This window comes from Crotalus tigris, unplaced genomic scaffold (genome assembly GCF_016545835.1).
Source record: "Crotalus tigris isolate CLP2741 ecotype Arizona unplaced genomic scaffold, ASM1654583v1 scf7180000018085.976183, whole genome shotgun sequence".
NCBI classification, from domain to species: Eukaryota; Metazoa; Chordata; class Lepidosauria; order Squamata; family Viperidae; genus Crotalus; species Crotalus tigris.
Genome location: NW_024096816.1, coordinates 540,879 through 568,579, shown reverse-complemented (window position 1 = coordinate 568,579; position 27,701 = coordinate 540,879). Strand labels below are relative to the sequence as shown.

Genomic DNA, 27,701 nt, shown 5'->3' with positions numbered 1-27,701 from the left:
GTTTAATTTTACTTTTTTAACCTTCCACTCGGTCACTTTATATATTTTAGTTCTGAAACAGCATTGAAAATATTGTGCAACACTCGAATAAAACGGCTAGCATTAACACTTGTTCTCCGTTTGAACTATTTTCTTCCTATTAAGTGAGTTTAAAAACTCAATCACATCTTTCTTTGCTTGGAAAAGTTTTTTTTTTACATTGTACATAATTAATCTGATCATTAAGTCTTTAATATAAATTCAGAGTTATATTTCAAGGAAACATTTTCTTTCAACAATTCAAGAAATGTCCTTTCTTTTGTTATTTGTTCTTTCCTCTAGCCACCCTTTTCTTTAATCTCGGTATGCTATCACCATCATTCATCAAACCGTTGGACATTCAAAGAAACAGTAACGATCTTGCACAGTTGCGCTCCGGAACAATTATTTCCGAGAAAGCGTTTCCTTCCCATCCGGAAGTGAGGAACAGCCATTGACAGGGACGTGGGGCGTGGCAGGTAAATAGTTCCCCCTATTCCTCCTATTGACATAGGCGAAAAGGTAGGCGATCGTTGGGCGTTATGTTCGTTTGTTTTGTTTGTTTGTTTTAGCAGAGTAGAAAGGTTATGTAGACTACTTTGATTCCTTGATTTCTTGTAGCAAGATAAAGGGAGAGAGTCAACAATACTTTGCCAATGCTTATTCGGAGTTTCTGTGGGATTTGCGTGCTCGCTAATATATGCTAGCAGCGCAGACTACACAGTATACGATCCAGTATCCCGGTTGAATTGCTATTAATATACAACGCCCAATGTAATTTATGCGACCACTATCCCGACCGCTCTAGGGGAGGATGCGAGTTAGACAGATTTTCTTTTCCTGTAGGGCAGCATCAGAGATCCTGAAGATTTTAATCTAGCCACATTATAAACACAATTACTGCTCCAAAAGATTCTCAGCTCTTTCTTTATAGCATATTGAAATCCATTCAACGTGAGGGGCCTATTATCTGGCACTATATTGTCAGTTACTTTATATTGTCTATCTGTATGGTTTTCTTGGAAAAATAGAGGCAAGGTTTATCATTCCCAATAAAAGAAAATATGGATTTCTTAGTGGTCCTTGTGTTTGATTGTTTGCTTGCAAAACAGTTGTAAATCAAACATTGAGCAACACTCAAGTGGGAAGAGAAGAATATATTTTATTCATTTAAATCCTGCTTTTATAATCTGACAAATAGACTGAAATTTGGAATCTATGTGAGTATATACTACTCTAAATCCATCTACAGTATTTTCATTTTCACTGTTAACTACTAGAGATTCAATAGATTAGACTATAAAGTCTCAAAAATGGAAAGTTAGGAACATACATTTGTGTTTTTTAAAAGATCTCAAAATGTCAAAACATGGAATAAAACATACTTCCAAAGATAATTGTACAGGACTGAGATAAATGCATTTGTCTTTTAACCTTTATTTTAAGATAAATCATAGCATAATTCTGAAGCTAAAGTCCTTATCACTCTTGATAATTTAATAAAGATTTTCTCGAGAAAAAATGTTTAGGACTGCATGGATATTCCATAACTAGAATTTTGCTTCTAGCACATAATTGATGGCTGGGTTAAAAATAGATTGTTGACTGGGTAAGAGCTGAGCTGTACGTGCACACCTACTGTCTCATCCCTTTAATGCAGACTTTTTCACTTGTGCATCTTCCAGTTATAACTTGCATTACTTCCTAAAACTGTATGAAATGTAAAAAGTGTGAAATGGGAAAACTAAACAAAGTGAAAGATGAAACGAAGTGACTACACATTGACATCTTCGACATCAGCAAATTGAAATGAGAGAAGAGAAATAAAAAGCAAGATCCAAATTCTCACTTGAGGGAGGAATGACTGAGCTCAAATTACCTGTGGTTAAGATGCAGGTCCAGAAACCAGGAGATTAAGTTATAGGCTTCCCTTAGGCATGAAAACTTGCTGGGTGACTTTGGCCAGTGACTCTCAACCCAATTCACTTCATAGGGTTGTTGTGGAGAAAATAGGAATATTTGATTTAGATTAATTAGCTGTCTTGAATTATATATAAAAAGATGGGATAAAAATCTAATAATAACAGTAATATAATTATTTGGATACTTTGTGCAAAAGGTATCTCTATAGAAATCTATAACATTGAGAAAGATGAAAAGAAATAGAAGAGGACAATCAGCAGCAGGGCCATTGGATTAGATTACAGTTTTGATGAGTACACCATTAGAAGACCTGAAGAGCCACCTTGAGGATAGATCAGCGGTTCTCAACGTATGGGTCGCGACCCCATTTGGGGTCGAACGACCATTTTACGGGGGTCGCCAAACAACGCGATCCGCCATTTTCCCCCCTCAGGGGGCACCGCCGCGCATGCGTGCCACGCATGGGGTGCGCCGCCGCGCATGGGGGCACTGCTGCGCATGCGCGGCACATCCATGTGACCGGGGGTCGCTGTATAAAAAGGTTGAGAACCGCTGGGATAGATCATCCTGGAAAATGTCTTTTTAGTGGTTGTTATGCGTAACTAACATAATTGTTAGTCCCGTATCTTCTCTCTTAATTTGTCCTTTCTAAATGATTGTTATCATGAATTTTTTTCTTAGGAACAAAGGAAGCTTCCATTTATTGTCAGACCTTTACTCAATTGACCTTAATATTGTCTGTGCTGACAATGGGGGAAAGGAGGAACTGCATGTAGCACATGTACGCTATTAGTGAACTATGGTCCTTCCTTGATCCTCTCCCCATTGTGGCTATTGTAGTGATTTTGTAAATAACTTTTCCCCCAAATTCAGGCTTCGTCAAGATGGTTGTACTGGCAGAAAAAGACAGACCTGTTGCTCAGATGTTACTGAATTCTGGAACATGTCCCCGCTGTATTTTCAGATTCTGTGGTGTAGGATTGCAGACTTCCTACAGGGAACCTCATAAGGTTTGATTAAATTAGAATATATAATACTGATGAGAGTTATTTTAATGAAGAGTTCAGTCTTAGTGACACCTCTTTTCATAGCATCTTTCCTGAGGGCTGGAAAGAGATTTGGAGTGAACAGGATCCAAAAAGATGCAAGCAGTACTATTTATTACTTGGTGTTAGGAATCCTGAATGGGGGAAGGAGATGAGAATTAATGCTAAAAAAAGTCTAGGAAATGATCAAGCACAACATCATGAAGCCAATAAATCTATAAACTGAAAGTGATTAAAAGTCAGTAGTGTTCCATTTATGACTGACTCTTAGGAGTCCAGGTCTGTGTAGGAATTTGGCTATTAAGCTATTTAGTCTCTGATTGTTCCATTTGTTAATTTGCTTTTCTCTTCTAAATATCAATGATATTTTCTATCATCTGCTGGCCTCAGACTTGTTTTTCAATCCTCTGCTCTTGGAAAACTTTTTTTGTTGTGATTGTTTCAGGCACTGCCTAAAAATTATGCCATTGTTAGCTTCTTCTTCCAACAGTTTCAGTCTTATTCTGTTCAGCATTTCAGACCTTTTATCCAGCAAATGTGAAGGGAGAGCTGGAATATGTAGCTGCTTTATGCTGATTTAGATCATTGGTCTGTCAAATATAATACCATTTTCTTTGACTGTCAGATTTTTTATCTCAGACCTAGTTCTTTCCTCAAAATACTTTTGGAGAATTTCCTAAGAATAGATAAATCTTATTAAAGATTCTGTAAGAATCTGCATTATCCGACTGAGCTATGGCCTACTTAAGATCTTCCAGCCTGTTTTTTTCTCACCTCTCTTTTATTGTCACTTGCCCAAAAGTGTAAGCCAAGTGATATTCTTTAATGGAGAACTCATCCTTCTCAGTGTTGGAGTTATGATTCTCAGCCTAATCCTATGCAAGTTTACTCAAAGCTAAAACTCACTGGTTTTAAATTTACTTTACAAGATCACTGACTACCTGACATTAGTTCATTAAAAACTCCTGTGTAGATAAACAGAACCTGTAGCTTTCAGTTTGAGACTTCCCTTTAATTATAACTTGGTGCTGTTATCCCTTGTTGAACACACAAGTGGCACTCTTCTAAAGAAAACCATATTGACAAGAGTTCTATTTTTGTTTTGTTTTTTTAATCAGGATTTATTTCATGAACTATGCAAGTTTCTGGAGAGCAAAGAAGATGAAAATATATTATCTTGTGAAATGGCTAATCCCCCATGTAAAAAGATTAAACTGGAAAATGCTAATGGAATTAAAGATCAAAACCCAAATGGAAGCCATGAGCTAAACAATATGAACGATGACGGAAGTGATGCTCCAGCAATTGAAAACTTAAATCCAGTTGTGTGCAATATATGTTTGGGGATTCTACAGGATCTTTGTGAAATAGATTTTGTCAAAGCTGTAAGTGTCAGCTTTATTTTCAGCTTTTCAAAGGATAAAACCAAATGTAACATACAATATTGTTGTAAACATAGCTGATATTCATATAGGATTTCAATGAACATTTTGTTGCTGCAAATCTAGTCAGACCTATCTGAGAGTAAATATCATTGCTCCCAAACAAGTGCACAAAACATTAGACAGGAATTAGTTATACTGTAGTTACAGTATCTTAGATAACTCTACGCAAAAAACCCATTGAGCAAAATTTAGAACACAGTTGTAGCCTTTGATTTTTCTTGATCTAAGTTATTCTTCCAGGTACTTCCTTCTTCTTGACTTAGGTAGGGTCTTGTGTTGGTAAATACTTACCTGAGCTGGTAAGCACCAGGAAGCACAGAGTTCGTTGGGTAAAGTATTCTTCCAGAATGGCAGTTTTGTAGATTATGACTGATGTGGCTCCTAGTTTATAGGCTCAGATTCAGTGTCTGGGTCACCATTTAATAGCTCCTAGAACAGGGGTGTCAAACTCACCACATCACGTGGCGTGTCATGATCTATCGCAACTTTTTCCCCATTGCCACAGCTGGGGTGGGCACAGTTTTGGCATGACGCATCCGGACCGTACACCTCCAGCTGAAGGTGCAAACTTTAGGACTGCTAAACAAACGTGCATTCTCTAAAGCAACCATGCATCTAAGTTGATGTTTTTTCCCATTGTTTTTTGTCTTGCACTAAACAATATTTTGTGAGCATAATATTTTTAGTTCTCCTGCCAGGTTTAGTTAATCTCTTCAACCTCTGAATGGGTTGTGGTGAGATATTTCTAGAGCAATGTTTTTGTCCTAGTGCTAAAGCCAAACTGGTGAGAAGCAATTAGACATTAGGTACTGAAAGAATCTACTGAAAGAATCAACATGTTTATTCTAAGTTAAAAATACTATCTTTGCAAACAAAATTATTTTGTAAATAATATTACTCAAACAGTTTTCTAGATTGCCTTGTATGAAGTAATTTGTTCTGGAGGGATATGGATTGAAATATGGTAGGTAAATATTTTAAATAAATCTATGTTTTTCAGGTATGCCACAAGATTAATTCCTCTGAATATCAGTTTTCCAGTTTTGTGTTTTCAGTGTCATTCCCACCACAACTTTCAGTCAGAGAGGTTGGTAATTTGTAGATATTTTTATTTATGCTTCAAATTTGCCTTCAGTGAGAAAGAAAGGATATTCTTATACATTGCTTTCTATGCTGGGAAATTTGCTTTGTTAGGGTAGATATTGAACAACATGGGATTGGCAGTAGTTAGCCAAGATGGTAGATCGATGGTGGAGCAAAGTGGGAACTCATTGCTGGCTGTTTTGGTTAGGTTGATTTGAAATTTAGCATTTCACTTGGAGATTGTAGAAGTACTTTGGCTAAAGGTCACCCTATGTATCAGACAGACCTTAATGTTTATGAAAAGTAGAGGAAATGTGGTCAGAATATTTTCAGTCAGATACTGAGAATTTTTTTTTATCGATGCTCTTTCTTTCTCATTTTCCACCTCTTTTGTTTCCCTACTTTGTCTTATGTCTAAAGCATGCAGCATGGCTGCTGGTGAAAGAAGAAATGGGGTGAGTAAATTCTACAGACAATCTAAGGACCAAGATATGATTTAATTACGATTGAAGCAGCAGTGACCTTGATTAAGTCATGTATCATCTGATTGCTGGGCACATGATTTTAAATAGTAGTATACTTAAGTGGTCAAAACTATGACCAGTTCTGGATATTCCATCATGAGTCAGTCTGTTTCTACTATCACTGTGACAAGTGTGACAGATGTTGCCAGTCCTTTAGATCACGGGTGTCAAACTCGATCGCATCACATGATGCACCGTGACGTATCATGACATTTTTTGCCTTTGCGGAGCTGGGATGGGCGTGGCCTGTGTGTGACGCATCTGGCCTGCAGGCCATCAGTTTGACACTTTAGTTGATAAAGCATCAGGCTATGTAGCAGGACACTGTGAATTCTAGTCCGACGTTAGTCATGAAAGCCAGTTGAGTGAGCCAGTCACTAACTCTTAGCCCAACTCATCTTCCAGGATTGTTGTGGCGAATATAGGAGGAAGGTGTGTTGAATATTTACGATATTTGTAAAAATAATGTGGGATAAACAAACAAACAAACAAAATTACATGAGAACTTGTTGAGATGGTAAAAATATGGGTCAGTTTATTTTTTATCCCAATTGCACATACAGTACTTCAGAAAACACTGTCTTTTTTACAATTTAGGAAACAGGGCCTATCAATTGGAAAAAATGACTTTGTTCAGCTGAAAGAAGCTTACAAATGGCTTATTCATCCCCTGTTCTTGGAGGAGTTGGGAGTCCCTGCTGATGGAAAGGTAGCATATATATAAACCATTTACTTTGCTTTTGCAGCGCTAGCTCACTATTAGGTGATGCAACATGTATCTTGGCTGGGCTAGTTTCAGACTGCAGATGGGCCTTCATGTAGTTGAATGCCTTCTCCAAATATAAGTAGCATGTTAAGGGCAAAAAGAGGACAGAATCTTTTCTCCTGATGGGACAATATTCCTGGTGCAGAGTAAATTTTGTATTAGCCTTTGCCTGCAATTTTTTTTTAAAAAAAATCATTGGTTTAACTCAGAGTTCCCCGTTTTTGGCTTTGCAGATCGGCGGGAGGGGAAGGGGATGATTCACACAAGCAGCCAGCAAGCGCATGCACACACAGCTCCATTTGCACAAGTGGCATAAACATCTGCCTCCCTGTCACGCAAATGAAGCACCTGCATACGTGCTCTCCCGCTGCTTGTGCAAGTGAGAATGCGCACGAGCGCATGTGTGTTTGCTGCAGTTTCCACGGCCCAGTTGTAAATTGCTCATGGCCAACAGTTGTGGACCCCTGGTTTAACTTATGGAAGAAAGATGTAAGGGGAAAAAAGAAATATAAAAAAATCGACTACAAGGAAAACATGAAGATAACTTCTTATATATAAGAAACTGCAACTTGGTTTTTAAGTGCAATATTAAGCCACCATCACAGAAAATAATTTTGGTCAGTATAGATCTAGTTTATAAGCAAAGAGCAAAGGCATACAGTCATTTCTAGACTTTAAAGCCAGAAGTGCATTGTCTTTTACTTAAAAAAAGTCATTTTCTCTGTATGCTACACTAAGTAAGTCTTTATATGTTGATAAATTTCTAGTCTGGGAATATAATTCAAAGCTGCAGTCACATCTTTAAACAATGCTACCCTTCCTTAACAAATGTACAAATATAAAACCAAAGTGGAACAACAGTGGGACAAGCCCATATTATATATACATTACCTCCATAATTTTGCACTTCTAATACTATGAAGCTGAAAATCACCACTTTGTGTTGATTGAATTTTATTTGTTCATTAACATATTGAATATTTTTGATATCAACTGTTGATTTGTTAGTTTAGAATATTTCACACCTTTGTTCCAAAGTTCAGGCAAATAATTAATTTTCATTTCAGTAATACTTAGGTGTTTGTAAAAGAAATTTGTTTTGAAGTGTTACAATTTAGTGTAACTAGATGACCTCATTAGAGATTATTCTTTTCTATGTATCTTTTGTCCCATTATGCAACAAACAGGAAGAGAACCTTTGATATTATATTGTGGAATACTCATTCATAAAATTTGTGCTAATGTTGCATTTATTTTGGTACCAGTTAAAATTTCATTTCTCTCTGCATTTTAAATTGTTCAGCCTACCATACTCGTATTGCCTTTTCATATTGTTTTGTTGCATTTTCTGGTTGTAAAACTATTTTTTTAATAAAGAAGAGTTGATAAATAACCCAATAAAGAATAACTTTAGTATTAACCCAGAGTATAGTTGCTTCTCTTTTTATAATGGTAGGAGGGAGCAATGGAGATGATAATTAAAGAACTGAAAGGCTTAAGTGGGCACTTAAACCCAAACATGACTTTTTTCATAGAGAGTAAGATAATTTGGGTTTGTCAGAATCAGGAACTATGATTAAAACTGGGAACCAATTCAAATTATTAAGCCAACTGTAGACCATGGCTTCATACTCTGGCTGGTATTTTATGGTTTATTGGTACATGTAAAATCATTTTGATTTTCTTTTGTAATAGGGATGAAGTAGAAGCATTCATAAGCACTGAAGATATCCAGTGCTTATTGCAGGAAATTCTGATGCATCCGAGAAATATGTTTGTCTCTTAATGCCAATATGAATAATACAACTGATCTGTTTTTTAACATCTGCAGTTGTATGTCTAAAGGCCTTGTGTGGATCACTGCCTCCTGTATATGCTTTAAGGACTTGAATGTGTTACTCACATTTTGTATTAGTCACATCAAATCTCTTCCTGATGATAGGCTTCAGATGATTGGATAGACTGAATTCAAGCTATTGAAAAAAAAGTGTAATGTGGAGGAAATCAAATTGCCAGTAGCAATTAAAAATTAACTTCTATCTTTGTGATTCAGAGCCTGTTTGAAGTGCGTGTTGTATTTGCTCATCTAGAGACAGATGAAGATTGCTGTTTTCTGTAAGTAATAATATAAGAAACAATGTTTTATGAGAGCAGAGACAGATGGGTGAACATTCTAGGTCTCCCTCCAATATCTGAGATACCTCGAGCAAGCTGCTCTTTGAAATAACTAATAGACAAGCTGTTTTCCCTGATAGGGCTGCTGCTGAGGGCTAGGTGCTCTACATAATGTTACCATGATTGGGTTGCATTCCTTAGAATAAAAACAGAGTAGTGGCACTCAGATATCACCACTCACTCTGTTTCCAATAACATGCTCCTTCTTGCCCATAATTCTGGTACCAGGAGGACCGTTAAAGTGGAGTGGACAGGATAAGAATGTAACTCTACTCACTCATGCTATTGGAACTATTCTATCCTTCACCTGCTAAATGTCTTCACTCTGGGGAGTGAAGTGGGAAGAACAGTTTTTTCTTGTCAAGAATGAAATGCAAGGGCCTGAACTGGGATTTAAGCAGTTCCAATTGAGTTGATTGTCTCAAGCTTGTACTTTGTTTGAATATAGCCCTTTGATCTCCTGTCAATAGAAGAGATCAGAATCTTCTGCCCTTCAGCCTTTTAATCCCTGGGCAAATGTCAGCAGGAGCTCAATAACACAAAACTCCACAGATTGGCGTTAATTTTGCTGTCATATTCTGCCAGAGAAGCAGAGCCTTCCATTAGTTCCATGGCCAAAGAAAGGGGCCTTGGAGCCTTAGGAGCCCAAGGAGCAAGAGTTGCCTGATTAGATAGAGATTGAAAAGGTGTTTTAAAAATATCTATCTCCTTGGCGATTGTTCTTAATAAAATGGTTTGACACAGGCAAGTTTAAAATATTATATTATTGTATTCATTATTTATTTGGTAGAAAATGTAATCATCTTTTTAAAGATATTTGATTGATTTTTGTTGTTTTCATCCAGAGCTTCAGTGTGTCCAAACTGCTTCAAACCAGCCAAAAATAAACAGGTAATTAACTTTAATTTTATACAGTTACCAATACTTGTGCTCCAAATACCTGTATCTCATAATAGGCACTCTGGTACTTTCTAAATATTTTGACCTTGCTGACTGAAGTTTCATGAGATCCCATTCAAAACATCTGGAGAATGCAGAGTACTTACCGCGGGCTTAGACTTTTTAATACATGTATCTTTAAAAACAGGCAATTGCTAGTTGCAGATTCCTTAGTTGCCATAGTATATTTATTCTTGTCTTTTATCATTATTTGGGTTATATAGTTTTTAATTATTTTAACTGCCCAGAATTTGCAAAATGGGCAGTCATATGATGTAAATAAATAAGAATATTTTATGTATGAATCACGTTAACTCCAATATAAAATAGGAGAGGAAGTTTGGTGTAGTGGTTAAGACATCAGGCTAGAACAGTGGTTCTCAACTTTCCTAATGCCGCGACCCTTTAATACAGTTCCTCATGTTGTGGTGACCCCCCAACTATAAAATTATTTTCGTTGCTACTTCATAACTGTAATTTTGCTATTGTTATGAATCATAATGTAAATAGCTGATATGCAGGGTGTATTTTCATTGTTACAAATTGAACATAATTAAAGCATAGTGATTAATCACAAAAACAATATAGCAATGCTCACTGGAGAAGCTTACTCTTTCTTGCTCAAAAATGTTGGGAGGAAGGGAAAGGGAAGGAAGGAAGGAAGATTGAAGGGGAAAGGAAGGAGATGGAGAAGGAAGGAGATTGAAGGGGAAAGGAAGGAAGGAAGGAGAAAGAGATTGAAGGGGAAGGGATGGAGATGGAAGGAAGGAAGATTGAAGGGGAAAGGAAGGAGATGGAGAAGGAAGGAAGATTGAAGGGGAAAGGAAGGAAATGGAGAAGGAAGGAGGGAAGGAAGGAAGGAAGGAAGGAAGATTGAAGGGGAAAGGAAGGAGATGAGAAGGAAGGAGATTGAAGGGGAAAGGAAGGAAGGAGAGAGAGATTGAAGGGGAAGGGATGGAGATGGAAGGAAGGAAGATTGAAGGGGAAAGGAAGGAGATGGAGAAGGAAGGAGATTGAAGGGGGAAAGGAAGGAAATGGAGAAGGAAGGAAGGAGAGAGAGATTGAAGGGGAAGAGATGGAGAAGGAAGGAAGATTGAAGGGGAAAGGAAGGAGATGGAGAAGGAAGGAGATTGAAGGGGAAAGGAAGGAAGAAAGGAGAGAGATTGAAGGGGAAGGGATGGAGATGGAGATGGAAGGAAGGAAGATTGAAAGGGAAAGGAAGGAGATGGAGAAGGAAGGAAGATTGAAAGGGAAAGGAAGGAGATGGACAAGGAAGGAGATTGAAGGAGGAAGGAAGGAAGGAGAGAGAGATTGAAGGGGGGAGGCGCTGCCAAGGACGCACAAGCAGTTCCGCACAATTGCCTGGGGACGGGGGGGAGGCTCTGGCGGAGAGCCTGGCGGAGAGCCAAGTGGCGGCACATCCATGGCCTCGAAAGCTGCGTGGAGGATCCGTGCGCCTTGGAACTGCCAGCTGCCCTTTCACACCCGCCAACCTGGAGCCCCCATCCTCACCCCGGCACCTCTTGCCGTCTCCCAGCCACTCCCCCAGGACCTGCCTGCCCCTCCAGCCTCCTGAGCGCCATCGCGGTGGTGGGGTCGTGGGAGGCCCTTTCCATGCCGCGCAGCCCATTGCACGCGAGAGGCCCAGAGCCTGGCGAGCCGGGAAGCCCCATGGCCGCATCAGGTGCCAGAGGGCCAAGGCGGCCTTCGACGGTGAAGGAGGCGGGCTGGGCAGCGCGGGGGAGATTCCTGCGCGGTGCAGAGGGCAGCCAGGGGCAGAGCGCGGCTGGGCAACCAGGAGGCATGAAGACTGGCTCGGTGCCTCAGCTCAGCTCAGCCGGCAGTGGCGGCAGCAGTTTTCTCGCCCTTCTCCTTTCCTTCCTCCTGCTGCCCCCAAAGCGGCTCGGGCGGGAGCCGGGAGGAAGAGGGGTGCCTGGGGGGAGCAGCCGGGCTGGCGGAGGGGCTGGCAGGCCACACAGCACCAGCCCCCGCCGCGGCTCCATTGATGGACGGAGGACCAGGCTGGGCAGCGCAGGGACGATGGCAGCAGCGGCCGCTGCTGCATTATTGGGGGTCCCCGCCACCCCCCCGCTGCCCGGCTGGTGCCATGCGGCCCGCCAGCCCCTCCACCAGCCCGGCTGCTCCCCCCCAGGCACCCCTCTTGCCCCGGCGCCTGCCCAAGCCGCCTTGGGGGCAGCAGGAGGAAGAAGGGGAGGAGGAAGAGGATGGCAAGGAAGCCGCTGCCAGAGCTGGGCCCCAGGAGGCGGCTGTCCTCTCCTACCTTTGCTGAATCTCCTTCTTCCTTCCCGGCAGCCTGGACTCCGGCGCGCCTTCCTGGCCAGTGGGTTCAATAGTCGGGCTGGCCCGCTCAGTGGAGCCTCCAGTGGGCTGCTTCCAACAGGGATCCCGGGGCTTCCCCGGGCGGCTCCAAGGCCATGAGGCCCTGGCCATGCTTCTCCCAGGGGGTGGGGCACCCGGACACAGGATCAATCAGAAGCCCTGCAGGAGTTAAGGCTGCCTGAGAGAGAGAGAGAAGGGAAGCGAAAGTCTCTCTCTCTCTCTCTCTCTCTCTCTCTCTCTCTCTTTCTCTCTCTCTGCAAATGGTGGAGGAGGCCATGCAGAGACGGATGCGGAGCAGTGTCTCGGTTCCTAAGACCATCGGAAATATGTGTTTTCCGATGGTCTTAGGAGACCCCTGTGAAACGGTTGTTCGACCCCGAAAAGGGTCGCGACCCACAGGTTGAGAACCGCTGGGCTAGAAACAGAGAGACCATGAGTTCTAGTCCCACCTTGGGCATGAAGCCAGTTGGTGATCTTGGGCCAGTCACTTTCTCTTAATCCTAAGAAAGAGGCAATGGTAAATCATTTCTGAAAAACCTCGGGCTTATTTTGGCAGTCTCCAAGAATCAGAGACAATTGAACAGAGGGAAAAAATAAATAAAAATGAATAAAATACAGGGAGGCACATACTTCCCAGGTAAGATTGGCATCCAAAACAGTCTGAAGTTAGAATTTGTAAAACCTAACTCTCTATTAAAAATGTAAAACATTACTTCTATAATAAAACACCAAGCTTAGAACAAAATAAGGAAGCATCAAACAAAGGGAGTATTACCAGATAAGCCATTGAAAAATGGCTTCCAACTTTGCTAAAATAAATCAAGTAGAAAAAATAAGGTTTGCAGTGTCTGATAACTTGAGTAATATTTTATTTTTCTCTATAGTCAGTCTTCACCAGAATGGCTGTGGTAAAAGCTTTGGATATGATTGATGAAGAAGAGTTTCATAAGTAAGTCACCCCACATTCACACAACAGAAAGATAATCAAGCAGCACGTTGGCAGATACTTAGAAAATAGTGTTTCTACCAGCAGCCAGTATGAGGTTTTTAAGAACGGGAAATGAGGCCAACTGTAATTTTTATGACAGTGATTGTGTGATACAGTAGAGGAAAACTATTGATGTAGTATGCCCTGAAGTCAATGAAGTGTTTCGAAAGGTTTCTCATATTTGCTTTGCAAACAGAATAAACAGATATGTGCTAATTAGTATTGTGGATTGGTAGATTTGCAACTAGTTGGATAGCTGCATCCAAAGGGTATTCTTTTTTTTTTATTAAATTTTTTTTAAGATTTTACAATAAAAACCCCTTCCCCAATCCCTCCCAACCCACCCCAAAACCCTCCCTCATTCTTCCCAGAGCTGAATACAGGCTTAACTAGAACTTAAAAAAAAAAAAAAAAGTTTTAAGCCCAAATAAACCTTAAGCAAATATAATTACACTCAATAAACAAATTATAAGATACTTTAACTCCATTATATATAAAAAACAAAAAGAGGGAAAAAAAAGAAAAAGAAAAAAAAGATAAAAAAATTAAAGAATAATAATTACACTTCTAGATAATATCTTAAACTTTAAATATAAATTATTCAAAAGCTAGATAATATTTTCTTATATCATACTTATATTGTATAAAATTTATCCATCTTTTCCACACCAAGAGATACTTCTCTTGCGATTGATCTTTTAAGAAAGCCGAAATTTTTGCCATTTCCGCTAAGTAAGAAACTTTAAAAAACCATTCTTGCAAAGTAGGCAAAGATTCCTTCTTCCAATATTGCCCTATTAACAACCTAGCTGCAGTAATTAAATTTAACATTAAAATAATCTCTTTGTCATCACAATCCAGAACAATACCCAACAAAAACAATTGTGGAGTAAATTTTATCCTTCTTTTAAAAATTCTTTGAATATTCCACCATATCTTAATCCAAAAAGCTTTTATACTTTTACATGACCACCAGATATGATAATAAGTAGCATCCAAGCAACCACATCTCCAATATTTAGGCTGCAGGTTTGAATACATACGAGACATTTTTTGTGGATCAAGGTGCCATCTATAAAACATTTTATAAAAATTTTCCTGTAAATTTTGGGCTTGCGTGAATTTAACATTCCTCACCCAAATAATCTCCCATGTATTTAATAAGATCGGTTCATCAAAATTTTGTGCCCACTTAACCATACAATCTTTAACTAACTCTGCTTCTGAATCCAATTCCACCAAGACACCATAAATTCTTTTAATATGGGTTCGACTTTGATCTCTAATTTGTTTTAACAAATTCTCATCTTCTCTAAGCAAGCCCACATTATAATCTATCTTCCACCTTTCCAATAGTTGTCTATACTGAAACCATGAATAAATAATATTTTCTTGTGCTAATTCATCCGTAGATTTTAATTGCCAATTTTTACCATCCCACTTAAGTAATTGTGTATAAGAAATAGTATCCATCTTAACTCCTCTCCTTATTCCTTCTGTTGCATGCCGTGGAATAGCCCATAATGGAATTCTTGAATCACTTCTATAATATTTCTTCCAGACCCGAAGTAAAGAAGTTCTTAAAATATGAGATCTAAAAACCCTATCAACCTTTTTATTATAAATTAAATAGGCATGCCATCCAAAAAGTAAATCCCATCCCTCCAGAAGGAGTATATCTACATTTGTTAGGTTAACCCAATCACTGATTAATGTTAAGACCACAGCATCATAATACAATTTCAAATTCAGTACCTTAAGTCCACCTCTCTCTCATATATCTTGTATAATTTTAAGTTTTACTCTTGGTTTTTTCCCTGCCCAGATAAATTTATTGATACCTTTCTGCCACTCATCTAAATTTGCTTCTTTCTTTAAAATAGGTATCATTTGAAATAAAAAAAGAAATTTTGGCAGAACATTAATTTTAATCGCTGCTATTCTCCCCAAGAGGGACAATTGCAGCTTTTTCCAATTGTCTAAATCCTTTTGTATTTTAACCCACAGCATTTCATAATTATTTTTATACAGTTTTGCATTGGAAGCAGATAAAATAACACCCAAATATTTTACCTTATTAACGACCTCAAAGCCTGTCAATCTAACCAAGGTCTCCTTATCCAAGTTGGTCATGTTCTTAGGCAATATTTTAGTCTTATTATTATTAATTTTAAAACCTGAAACTTGTCCGTACTGATTTATCAATGGTAACAACTCCATTACGGAATGAATTGGTTGAGATAAAGTAACAACCAAATCATCTGCAAAAGCCCTTAGTTTATATTCTTTTTTATTAATTTCTATTCCTTTTATTTTCGATGATTCCCGAATTTTAATCAATAAAATTTCCAAAGTTAAAACAAACAGCAATGGGGACAATGGACAACCCTGTCTGGTCCCCTTTTCAATTGAGAATACCTCTGATAAACCTCCATTAACTATAAGTTGTGCCGTTTGTTTTTGATAAATGGCTCGAAGAGCCTGTAAAATTTTATCTCCAAAGTTCATTTCCTCAACCAATCTTAACATAAATTGCCAATTTAATTGATCAAAAGCTTTTTCAGCATCTAAAAATATCAAACCTGCAGAGATTTGGTTGTTCTTATCCAGATATTCTATTAAGTTAATAATTTGTCTAACATTATTTTTCATATACCTTCCAGTTATAAAGCCAGTTTGATCCATATGTATTAGTTGATTCAACACAATCATAAATCTATTCGCTAAAATTTTCGAAAACATCCAAAGGGTATTCTTATGTGGTTCTTCATCATCTAAAAAGAAACAATCAGGTTGGCTTCCCCAAACTCTTTCCTTGAGTCAGCAATATTCAATATCTTTATAAAAGACCTAAAAGATGAAGTGGAAGGAATTATTAATAGATTTACAGATGATCCCAAGTTGTAAAATTATGGAAACTTATCAGAGGATCATGAACAACTAGAAAGAGTGGGCAGCAGTGTTGCAAACTATTTTTATAGTATCTTTATTTCAATATTCAGCCAATATAAAGTTAAAAAAAAAAACCCACACTATGTGATTAAGAATTCTAGCATAAAAAGAGTAGGCCTATAAACAGTCAAGACAGTGATGATATGGGTTAGGCATGAGGACAAAAAATGGTAAATAAAACCAGAACTTGTGCTGTGTTATTTAAAAAAAGAGAAATCATGGCCAAATTGGGCAACAGGAGTCATAAAAGCAATTTAGGCATGTGTCAAGCACAGATTGCTCAAGCTAACATGTAATATCCAGTGGATTTTGCATGCTCTATGTAGAGTTTGGCAATCTTATTCATTTGAGGGGGTTGAATCAGTAGGGCAATGTAAAATTGGTCTCTGGTTGGGTAGACTGTTTAGTAATGGGAGAGTAAATGTATTGTAGATATCTTTGTAAAAATGATTAAGAGAGAAGGATGTGCTCGGTGGTGTTCTGAAAGGCTACAGAAATGCCGGGAAAGCGTGCGTAGTGTGCTTTGGTGATGTGCATCCATTATATGCTGCTGAAGAAGCCTACAAGCTGGCTTGTGTTCCTCTGGTTATGGTAGATGAGCTCAGATTTTCAGTATTGTATTACCAAAGTTATCAATTAATTTTTTGCCTGCTTCTGTTTCTTAGATATAATACTATTTAAAATTATTCACATTATAAAAATGTTTTTGAAATATTTTAAAGAAAGTTTTGCACAATTTATTTATTTTGCACAATGTTTAACTTTTCCTTCGATTTTTATTTAGTGAATCGCTCTTTATATCTCCTCTAATACAGGAACTATCCATCTCCTCCACGTTCACCTAAAACTCCTTGCACAGCTATTGACATTCAATGCAACAATGGTGCCATTTTTGTGGCTGGTGAGAACAAATTTAGTAGAGATTAATAAGGATTACTCCTTTTTTTAAAGATTACTGAGCAATTGTGCCCTCGGCTTAATAAGAAAAGGCTACTCATATGATTATATAAACAGTTTTGTTCTACGGGGAAGTATGATGGTACAGCACAAGTCAGATATTGAGAAAGTGTTAAAAATGATGGTTTTTTTCAGTGACATTCATCTGCATTGAAGAAAATTGATATTAGAATATATAAAATTGACTTCAAATGAGGATTTGTTTTTCAAATCACAGCCTATTCTTGATTAAAATGGGTTATTAGGAAGTGGTATTTATATTTGGCAGTTTTTCTTAGGAAAGGACTATATGTTCTGTTGAAGTCACTGGAAAAGCATCTTGGAAAATAATCTGGGTTCAGAATGATTAGATGAAATACAAATATTGTTTTTCATCAAAGTATTGATACTTTCATCAAGCAGAAAAAAAAAACCTTAACATGTGATATGCTGTATATCACAATAGATCAACCTGCTGAAAGATCTATTTTTGAAGCAAACTTACGCTAGGGCCTTTGCTGCGCAAGGCATGAGGAAAAAGCAGTTTAAGGAGCAATTCTTGAAGGATCTTCTAATACATGCTTTATGACAATGATTTCCTTTCTGTGCACTTGGTTTCTAGTAAAATGCTTTTATTTGTAATACTTTTGCTGAACTAAGAGTTAATAAATATTGTAGCACATTTTTTCTGTTCTCTGTTTCTTTTTGAAACAGGAAGATACAATAAATACTCAAGAACTCTACCTCAGACGCCCTGGATTATAGATGGAGAGAGGAAGATGGAATCATCTGTAGAAGAATTGATCTTGGAACATCTCATGGCTGCCTTCAAAGCAGATAGTGAGTGTTTGCACACATACATTTATTTACGTTGCTTAAAATAAGCTGTGTACACACTGATGAAAAAAATGCAGAAAAATTGTGCAAGCAAGTAACCCAGCACCTGTTTAATGTAGAGCTAAACTGATTTGTCTAGGTCATGTTGAATTGCTTGGTTTGCATATGGATTTTTAGCTCATGTTCTACTTCTGACAACTGCATCCCTCTCATATTAGTGCCTCAGCAAATTTGGTTAATGTTTCTTTCTCTTGTTTTTAAGGTTTTAATTTTTCATCCTCTGGAAGGGAAGATGTGGATGTGAGAACATTAGGCAGTGGTAAGTTCAACACTTGAAAATACCCTAAATAGGAGATATCAGTTGATGATCCCTTGATCAAAAAAAAAAAAAAAGCCATTTCTGAGATCATGGGAGTTGGAAGGGACCACTTAGGCCATGGAGCCCACCCCACCGTTCAGTGTAGAAGTGATTAACAAAATCAGTATTTTTCATTGAAACTGCAGCTTGGAAGTTCTGTCCAGAAATTAGAAGTTAACATTTTGAAGGGTTTTGTTAATATTTACATTTCTGAATACAAAGAATCTGCTATATTTTCTTGCATTTCCTATTCCTGTTGAAAAATGGAATTGACTGCAATCATGTGGATAGCATTTCTAAAGAAATTTCATTATGAGAAAACTTATGACTTAAGAACATTTAGGTATAAAAGATCTTCATTTAAATGTTATTTAAAAATAAAGGTGATGTAATTGAACAACAACAAAAACTATGAAAATTTTACTGTGAAATGACTTACTCAAAGTTAACAGATAAATTAACAAAATTTGCCAAACATGTTTTGTGGTCCTGTAGCCACATAATTATTTTTGTCTTGTTTGTCCAGAGCACATTGTTCCAGAAGTCCTGGTCTTTGCCTAGGTGTTTATAAGCAAACTTTTGTCTTGCCCTGACATTTTTTTTTTTCTGGACAGCAAAAACTTTCTCTTGGCACACCTCTCATGTAGTTTTAATTTGTGCAATTTCTTTCTAATGGAAATCTCATGCACTTTGACATTGATTGTAGCAAGAGGTACCTGAAGCTCCTGTGAGGAAATCCTAGGAGTCTGCTGTAGGATTGAATTTACAGGGCGGCCTGGCCTGGGCAAGTAGGCAGCTGTTTGAAATATTTTCCACTTGTAGATGATCTTCTGGACAGTGGAATTATTGATGTCCATTTGGTTAGTGATCCTTTGAAATCCCTTCCCAGCCATTAGGCATCTATAATTAAGTAAAGAGTAAATTAAATTAACATCTGAGGTTTAAGTAAAACTAGTTCCTTTCGTGTTCTCTATAATTTGCAACTGATTTTAATTTTCGGTATTTGAGGTAAGTATATACTAAGTTTTTCCCTTTGTGAACTTACATCTTGATATAATTTTATATAGTTTGTTTAAAATGGACTTTTTTCAATTGTCAATTTCCTTTTTTCCCCATGTCTAAATCTGAAAACTAGTTTATAATTTTATATTTGTTTTCTTTTCACCCTCCTTTCTTGATTGCCACTATCATGATTACAACATTGTTCATAGGAAGACCCTTTGCAGTTGAGCTAGTTAATCCTCGAAAAGTCCAGTTGGCTGCAGTAGAAATGAAGGCGCTTCAACAGGTATAATATTTGAAAGTTGATCTGTAACCATTGTCATGTAGATTGGCATGAAGGGAGGCAACCAGAGATTTCCTTGCAAAAGGTTGAATTTACCTATAAAGCTAAATTGCTTGGGGACTAATATGATCTTCTCCACTTGGAGGGTATTAAACAGTGGGCAGATGAAAAATCGGCCCTAAGATCCATGGAGAAGAGAAAACTATCATAGCAATTTTATACATCGTCAGCTTAATGACGATGTATATATCCTGCCCTAGCATTTAAGTTATATATACACACTGCTGATTTCATAATTCATATGGCAAGAATTAATTGATGAAATTCAGGAATATACATGGTACTCCTTGTTTAGCTGTAAGGGTATAGTGTTTTAACTACCCATTTTTTTAAAAAAAATGTTTTTACTATCAGATTTCAATTGCAAAATAATCACATATTTTTTATTTTTAAAAAACACTTTTAGAGGATCAACAGTTCTTCAGACAAAGTCCAAGTTCGTGATTTACAGCTTGTCAACAGGTTAGTTGACCTTGTTAGATAAAACTTTTTAAAACAGGACTTTTTTTAAAAAAAAAATCTCAACCTGAGTCTCTTTTTTTAGCATATTTCCATGGAAAGTGGAATCACCTCATTTTTCCTGGCACTGACATAATCTGGAAAATTTACTGAAATCAGCAGAAGAGGCTCCTTTAAAGGAGTCGATCGATCTGTGAAATGGGAGGGGCTTCTGTCCTGAGGTTTCCAGGCAGTGGAATGTGTTTTCTGAGGTAGTACATTGGATACACACTCCTCAGTGGGGAGCAGGAAAATTGTAGAAATACATCTTTTTCCAAACTTTTAATGGCTAAACTGATTTTAGTTTTGATTCTGCTATTTTGACTAATTGAGTTTTGTTTTCTTCTTATTAACTGCCTTCCGTGCTTATATATGAATAATGATTATAAATTTAATAATAAGAAGAAAAGAATAATAAAGCTATAACACAAGATCATAAAAAGGTCTAAAATGTATTTGATCACAAGCATGAGTTGGGAGATTTGCTTCTCTTTTTCAGTTGATCAGCATATTTTATTGATTTATTGATCAAGTAACTTGTCTCAAAGGTCCTAATATTACAGATTGCAGATTTTTGGGAATCCTCTGCAACTGCAGATTTTCTACTTTTGACATCAGGGATATGTGGCAGGGTGGAGGAGGAGATGTTTTTGCCATCTAATATCTGATGAGATATCTTCTGCCCATCAGAAGTTTGTGGCTGTTCTAATTTGTTTCTTTTTATTTCAGAGAGGCCATTGTACATATGAAAGAAGGGGAAGAAGAGAAGACCAAGTCCTACAGTGCCTTAATATGGACAGAGAAAATGATCCAAAAAGACGACATCACATTTCTAGACTCAATGAAGGTTGCATATCTGGGGTGGTATTTATCATTTGTTTGCCCGCTTTTAAATCCTTTACAAGATTTTACAAGCCCCATGTTTAACTTTCATCAAACGCAAGATGAAAACAACTGTTCCTTTTTTTTAATGGTAGACCACAGAATTCGTGCAATGGCTTTGAGTATAATATTTTCAGAAGCGTGACACTGACAGTATAGAAATCACTTTCTATAAGAAGTTTCTATGCAGATGGATAATGTATAAACGATACATTATGTTGGGTTATTTAATGAACAAGTTAGTCTAGGATGAGAGCTGTTATAATCAAGTGTTCAACAGAATTAGCAACAAAAAGGCCTTGCTCTGTGTATATTAAACAAGGTCCAAGCCATCACTGAGCCGTAAAAGGCATTGGATATATTTGCTTGTTCTGTCCTTTGAAACAGCCATTTTCTGTAGAAATACTTCTGAAATAAATAAGAATAATATATATCCATCTTTCTATAAGTAACTGTCAGATATAGAACCATAATACAGGAAGGTTTGTTATTCTTGTCAACCATAACAATCTAGTCTATTCTTGTCAACCTAATGGATGATCACTTGACTATGAGCCAGCAGTGTGCAGCAGCAGCCAAAAAAGCTAATACAATTGTAAGGACCCACCCCACTTTGCATCTCAAGAAGACAGAACTCTTGGAATATTTCTTTCAACAGGCATCCTTTATTAAGAGAAAATGGTTGCAGGCGTTCTAGACAGGACCTGGGGCCCAAGCCCTATGGTTCAAGATTTTAAGGGGTCCCCAGCAGCCCCACCCCACCCCATCATCTTTCCAGCGACAATCCCAGGCGTTACATTTCCACCCCCTTTTTCCTCACTGCCGATGGAAGGGAGACTTCAGAGAGAAGTAGATGAAAGCTTGATGGCCCCATTGTTATGCTTTAGTCCTTTTGGTGGTATCCACATTCAATTCCTTTGAAGTTGTACCAAAGGAAGTGAGGACCATAAAACCCTTCCCCTTCATTGTATGACAGAATCCAGAGAGGGCAGAAATGGGGTTTTCCATAGTCGATAACTAGAGATGAAATGTAATTGGATTCTGACAACAATCCTGGGTTGTATAAACAGAGGCATAGAATCAAGATCATGTGAAGTATTAGTACCGCTTTACAAAACCCTAGGGAGACCACACCTGGAATACTGCAACCAATTTTGGTCATCATACTACAAAAAAAGATGTTGAGACCTTGGAAAAAGTTCAGAGAAGAGCAACTAAAATGATCAAAGGCCTGGAGACTAAAACATATGAGGAACAGCTGCAGGTTTGGCTAGTCTAAAGAAAAGAAGACTCAGGGGCGACATGATAGCAGTATTCCAGTATTTGAGGGGCTGCCATAAAGAAGAGGGAATCAGACTATTCTCCAAAGCATCAAAGGGCAAGACAAGAAACAATGGTTGGAAACTGACCGAAGAGAGAAACAACCTGGAATTAAGGAGAAACTACCTACTAGTAACAGTGAGGACAATTAACCAGTGGAACAGCTTGCCTTCAGAAGCTGTAGGTGTTTCATCGAGGTTTTTAAGAAAAGACTGGACAGCTACCTGTCTGAAATGGTATAGGTTTTCCTGCTTGAGGAGGGGGCTGGACTAGAAGACCTCCAAGGTCCCTTCCAGACCTATTCTATAATACAGGAAGGCTTATTCATTCTTGTTAACAGGAAGAAAAGGTCAATGGAACAATGTTTGAATAATGTATTTATTTGCTTTTAGTGATTTGGTATTTCAGCTACTCTGTATCTCTTAAAAATGTTCATATGCCATATTATTTTCCCTCAACCTTCATGGCATTAGTATTGGCAATTAGCACTAATGCACAATAAATAGTTCTGAAAAAGTAAGAAAAAGTATACTTTTTGCCCAGTATATGAATCTACCATAGCAGTATTTCTAAACCTTGGCAACTTTAAGTTGTATAGACTTCAACTACCAGAATTCCTTAGCCATCTTGCTGGTTGGGGAGTGCTGGGAATTGAAGTCCACACATCTTAAGGTTGTAAGGTTGAAAAACCCTGTATTACTGTATTACAACATCTCCAAAAGATGACCAAGAGGTTTCTATTCAAAAACTTCCAGCAAAGAGTCCATCACCTCTTGTGGCAATCTCTTCATTGTTGAACAGCTCTTATTGCTAGATTTTTTTCCCCTGATGCCCAGCTGAAATCTGATTTGTAATTTATATTAATTCTTTCTGTGCTATCGTCTGAAATGTCTGTAAACAATTCTACCTCATCTCCTATATAACCCTTCTGATTACCAAGGACAGTTAATATATTTTCCCACAGTCCTCTCTTCTCCAGTTCACATACTCAATGCCTCCAATAATTTTTTTTGCGAGTTTCACCCCCCCATGTGCTCCTTTGGACATATTCTAGTATCTATTAAAATGTGATGCCCAGATGTATGGTCTCAGTACAGAATATTACTATATTTCTGATATCATCTAGAGATTTAATTGCTTTTTTGCAGCTAAATCACACTGTTGGCTTGTGTTCAGCTTCTGATTCACCAAGATACCCAGAATGTTTTCTCATGCACTGTTTCCACTGTTTCCTAGTATAGGAATGTACCCATTCATGTCAACCTAATGTAGAATTTTGCATTTCTCCCTGTTGAAAAATATACTGCCTATTTTACAGCTTATCAACATTTTCTTGAATCCTCATACTATCCTTCAAAAGATTTGCCATGTTCTCATCCTCATTATTGGTTTGTCAAGGTTACTTTGTTATTATTGTGTGTGGCAACCTGGAGCTGGTCTCCACTGGGGAAGATGTCTGAATTGACATTTGAATTTTCTGTCTCATGGGTTTGTGATGTATGTAATATTATTTTTTTTAATCTGAAATTCTTGAGCAGGAACTAAAGCTTGATCAAAAAACGCCATTACGTGTACTTCATCGGCGGCCACTAGCTGTCAGAGTTCGTATCATCCACAGCATGCAGTCTGAGTACATAGATGAGCACCATTTCCGTCTTCAGTTGAAGACACAAGCGGGGACGTATCCTTTCTGAACTGAAGTGCCTCATTGGGCAGGAATTCTGTATCGAGCTCTTCAATAAAAGAATAGTATTAAATATTGAAGAATGAACATAAATCTTCAAGTATAATTTTCCTTGGGTCAAAAAATTGTGTGAAATACACATGATTCTTGTTCCTTTCTGTCTTTTTTCTCTATCCCCTTCCTCCAGAAGGTGGCATGGTCTCTTCTAAACCCGCCTCCCCCCCCCCCGAATTTGCTATATCCTGTCATTTAGCCCTGGCTGTGTGTTTGAGAAAGGGAGATGTGCATATTCTAAAGTCTTACTTTAAAATATATTCTAACAAGCTCATCTTTCTCGTTTCCTTAACGGCAAACTGTTAGTTATGTTAAAGAATTTGTACATGGAGATTTTGGTAGAACCAAGCCCAATATTGGTTTCCTGTTGGAGACAACTGCAGACATCTTGGAGCTGGATGTAGAGGTAAGTATGTCTCTGTAGACAAAAGGATGGAATTGCCACCATTGGTCTTTCTAGTAGGAAATTAAGGGACAAATCACAGAGGATTTGTTTCAGATCTAGCAGAGTTTATTCTAATCTCTGAAATCTGTATCATTTCCTACAGCATCTCATCCCTCTTCAAAACTTTTCCTGTTAGACTGAGAGAGTGCAGATTTGGTTTTGTGTGTGGAGAATCACAGAGGTTCATTGGGCATACATTTGTAGTTTAAACTCCAGATTAGAGCATAACAATCAGATATCACCCCAAGTTGGTTTTTAAATGGCTTTTCATCCAAGATTTTAAAGGCTAATTGGATGTTAACTTCAGGTATATTGTCGCTTTCCCCAGTCTGGGAACATACAGATGTATTAACTACACTCGTCGTGGTTTTCGTGGTGGTTCCATTTTGTGGTGGTCCCATTGTCCCATACTTGGAAAACCAAGTTTCATCATTTGTAGTGAATCCATTATCTGAGGTTAGATATTCTGCAAACAAATGAGTTAGCTCTGATTTAATTAATTTTCTTTATTTTTTCCTGCAGTCTGTGGATGTTGACTGGCCACCAGCTCTAGACGATTAAGAAGCAATTTTAATTTTCAAGATGGGGGAAAGACATATCCATGGCAGGATTTAGAGCACTGTGGGAAACATTTTATAAGCTAGCTGGATGACTTTCCTGGATTTTTGTAAACCATTTTAGATCATGTTGATCTGCCCAAGAATGATTTGTTTTTAATTAAAAAGAACTCTCAAATTGATTTACACATTTTAGAAATAATGCATTTCCGTTTGACCCCATTACCAATACAATATAAATTGGTACCTATGTAGTACGGATACAGATCCTCACCGAGAAAGAATAATTTTGCAAAGGGGAAGATTAAAACCTGAAAAGTAATGCTGCATGACAAGCATATTTAAAGACTTTTTACCAGAAAAAAAGAGGAAAGCCCATTTTGTTTAGCAATATCTTTTCAGTGCAGGTCAATTACACATATCCTTGTGCTTGCATGTCTTAAAGCAGCCCTCTTTTACTAGGTGCTTTCCAGATGTGTGGGACAATTTGACTAGAATTTCCAGTTAGCACCATTATTGTTGCTGGGAATTTGGGAGTTCAAGAGAGGCCAATTGGGCAAGGCTAACGTACACTATTGGGACCATTTTGGTAAATTCAGCTACTTTATCGTTTTTTCTTCTTATACTGCCAATAAAGCAACACATAGAAGAAAGTAGCTCATTGACTATAGCAAAATTTAGGAATACTATTTGTACATAATAGAATTCCAGATCCAAACCAGAAAAAAAGCAATAAGATACCTATTAGGGAACCCTAATAATTCTTGTGGCTGAGCACTGTTGAATACTGAAGTTTGCAAAGTTGCTGAGTCATCAGCATGCAATCCCAATAAAAACATGTTGCAGATTACTCCTGTATAAGTTTACTCAAGACGTATGGCTGCTGTTCCTGGGGAAGTGTCCCTGTGCATCATTAATTGGAGGAAAGAGCAAGCCTGATTGCATTCGGAGCAACTTGTATCTGAGTAATGGTATCTCCCAATGATACATAGGATTGCTCATACAATCAATATGGACACAGCCTTTAAAAAATACATCCCCCTAAAGGAAGATGTGTTTACCTTTTTCAGTATTAATGCTAAAAGGAGGAACCTGTTCCATAAGACGTCTTTGAGGTTTTCAAGGAGTAATGTCAGCATTAAGGTTACAACTCCCCCCCCCTCATCCCCCAGATCATGTAAAGTACAAAGAAAGTTCTGATATGAAGTAAAAGATTGTGAACCAAAAATGTCCAGAACTTTTATAAGAAAATAAATAGTTTTTCTTTCAAAACCTTGCTTGCTGTTGGGTTTCTGAATTGCACACATATATTCATTAGTTGCAAATAAACAATATAAATCAAGGCTTGAAAATTCACCAAACTAAAAAGAAACTTAAAAATGGCCTGTTAACCAAATGTTAGTTCATGGATTTAATCTGTGCAGTACGCAAGTAGTCCTTGATTTATGACCATAATAGAACCTGCACATATCGCTTCTTAGTGCAACCCCTTTAAGCCACTTTTCTGTAAACTACATAGTTGCGCTCCAGTGCAGAATTGCAATCTTAAAAAAATATATATTTTGTTTAAAAAGTTGCTGACTGAAGCACTATTTTCAAATGTGAAGCAATGTATTGCCCTATTTAATACAGCTTATGGCAATCTTGAGTCAAGAGGAGTAGTAGTTCAGTTTTATGCAGCCTTGCACATGAGGAGAAATCCACTTTGAAAACAATACTGTATAGATAAATAGCTGGCTGTAAAAAGAACTTCATTGGAAAAAGGGAAATGGGAAGCGCAAATGAAAACAGCTATCTTGCATATAGAATTTCAAAGTGAAGTCAGTAGTCACAAATTATTGCTACAGATATTCTCCATTAATATGTAGGATTAAACCATGGTTGTATAAGTAAAATTTCACACTCCAAAAGACCATAGACAACATTCTGAAAAATAGGAATGTGTTCATTAAACAAGTGATACAGTTCCAGATACAAATAAGTGAAATTGGAATTACGCTGTGAGGGTGTTAGTAGAAAAATGAAAAATAAATTAATAGTAAACATGAACAGGTTAGTAAGGCAGACAAATCCATTGAAAATAATATTTGCATTTCTGAGATAGTTTAGAAAACAAAAATTATAGCATTTCTAATAAAATGTGCAGCAATTTTGAAATAAGTGAATTACAGCCAAGAGACTACTGAAGTCATGGATTATTCAGTTCTTGAGAAATGAACATTAGGAACTAATAACAGAATTGGAAATAATTTTAACTATGGGGAACAATTAAATACAAGTTTCAGTGGCATTTGAAGATGCTGAGTTTATGATGAAAAAATAAATACAAATGTGGAAAAATGAAAACAAAAAATACAGTAATTGGCTTATAGGTCAATTAGTAGTGCTAGGATTAAGCATAAAAATTTATCTGGCCTTAACTGCTAGCTTGCTAGTTTCTTTCCCCCTTTTTCAGAAAAAGAAAAGAAAAGAGAAATTGTGTAGGATGAAATATATACAGATGGTTTGTGTGTGTGTATGTGTGTGTACACATATGAACATACATATATTTAACAAATTTATACCCATACACATACAAACATATAT

The 27,701-nt window shown here is 37.5% G+C and overlaps 1 protein-coding gene across 2 annotated transcripts; it reads left to right on the top strand.

Moving 5' to 3' along the window:
- Window positions 1-468: 468 nt before the first annotated feature.
- PUS10 (pseudouridine synthase 10) lies at window positions 469-26,387 on the top strand. 2 transcript variants are annotated; one of them, XM_039347551.1, is made up of 18 exons: window positions 469-540; window positions 2,815-2,951; window positions 4,106-4,372; window positions 5,433-5,519; window positions 5,936-5,970; window positions 6,637-6,748; window positions 8,859-8,920; window positions 9,826-9,871; window positions 13,144-13,208; window positions 17,015-17,100; window positions 17,850-17,975; window positions 18,235-18,291; window positions 19,542-19,618; window positions 20,082-20,137; window positions 20,903-21,020; window positions 23,914-24,056; window positions 24,420-24,519; window positions 25,081-26,387. In XM_039347551.1, exons 2-18 carry the CDS (start codon window positions 2,826-2,828, stop codon window positions 25,117-25,119), a joined length of 1,602 nt encoding a protein of 533 aa, XP_039203485.1. In that variant the 5' UTR covers window positions 469-540; window positions 2,815-2,825; the 3' UTR covers window positions 25,120-26,387. The 2 variants fall into 2 exon arrangements, with proteins under 2 accessions (XP_039203485.1, XP_039203486.1); XM_039347552.1 differs by lacking the exons at window positions 24,420-24,519; window positions 25,081-26,387 and having other exon boundaries at window positions 20,903-21,037; window positions 23,914-24,055.
- Window positions 26,388-27,701: the final 1,314 nt, after the last annotated feature.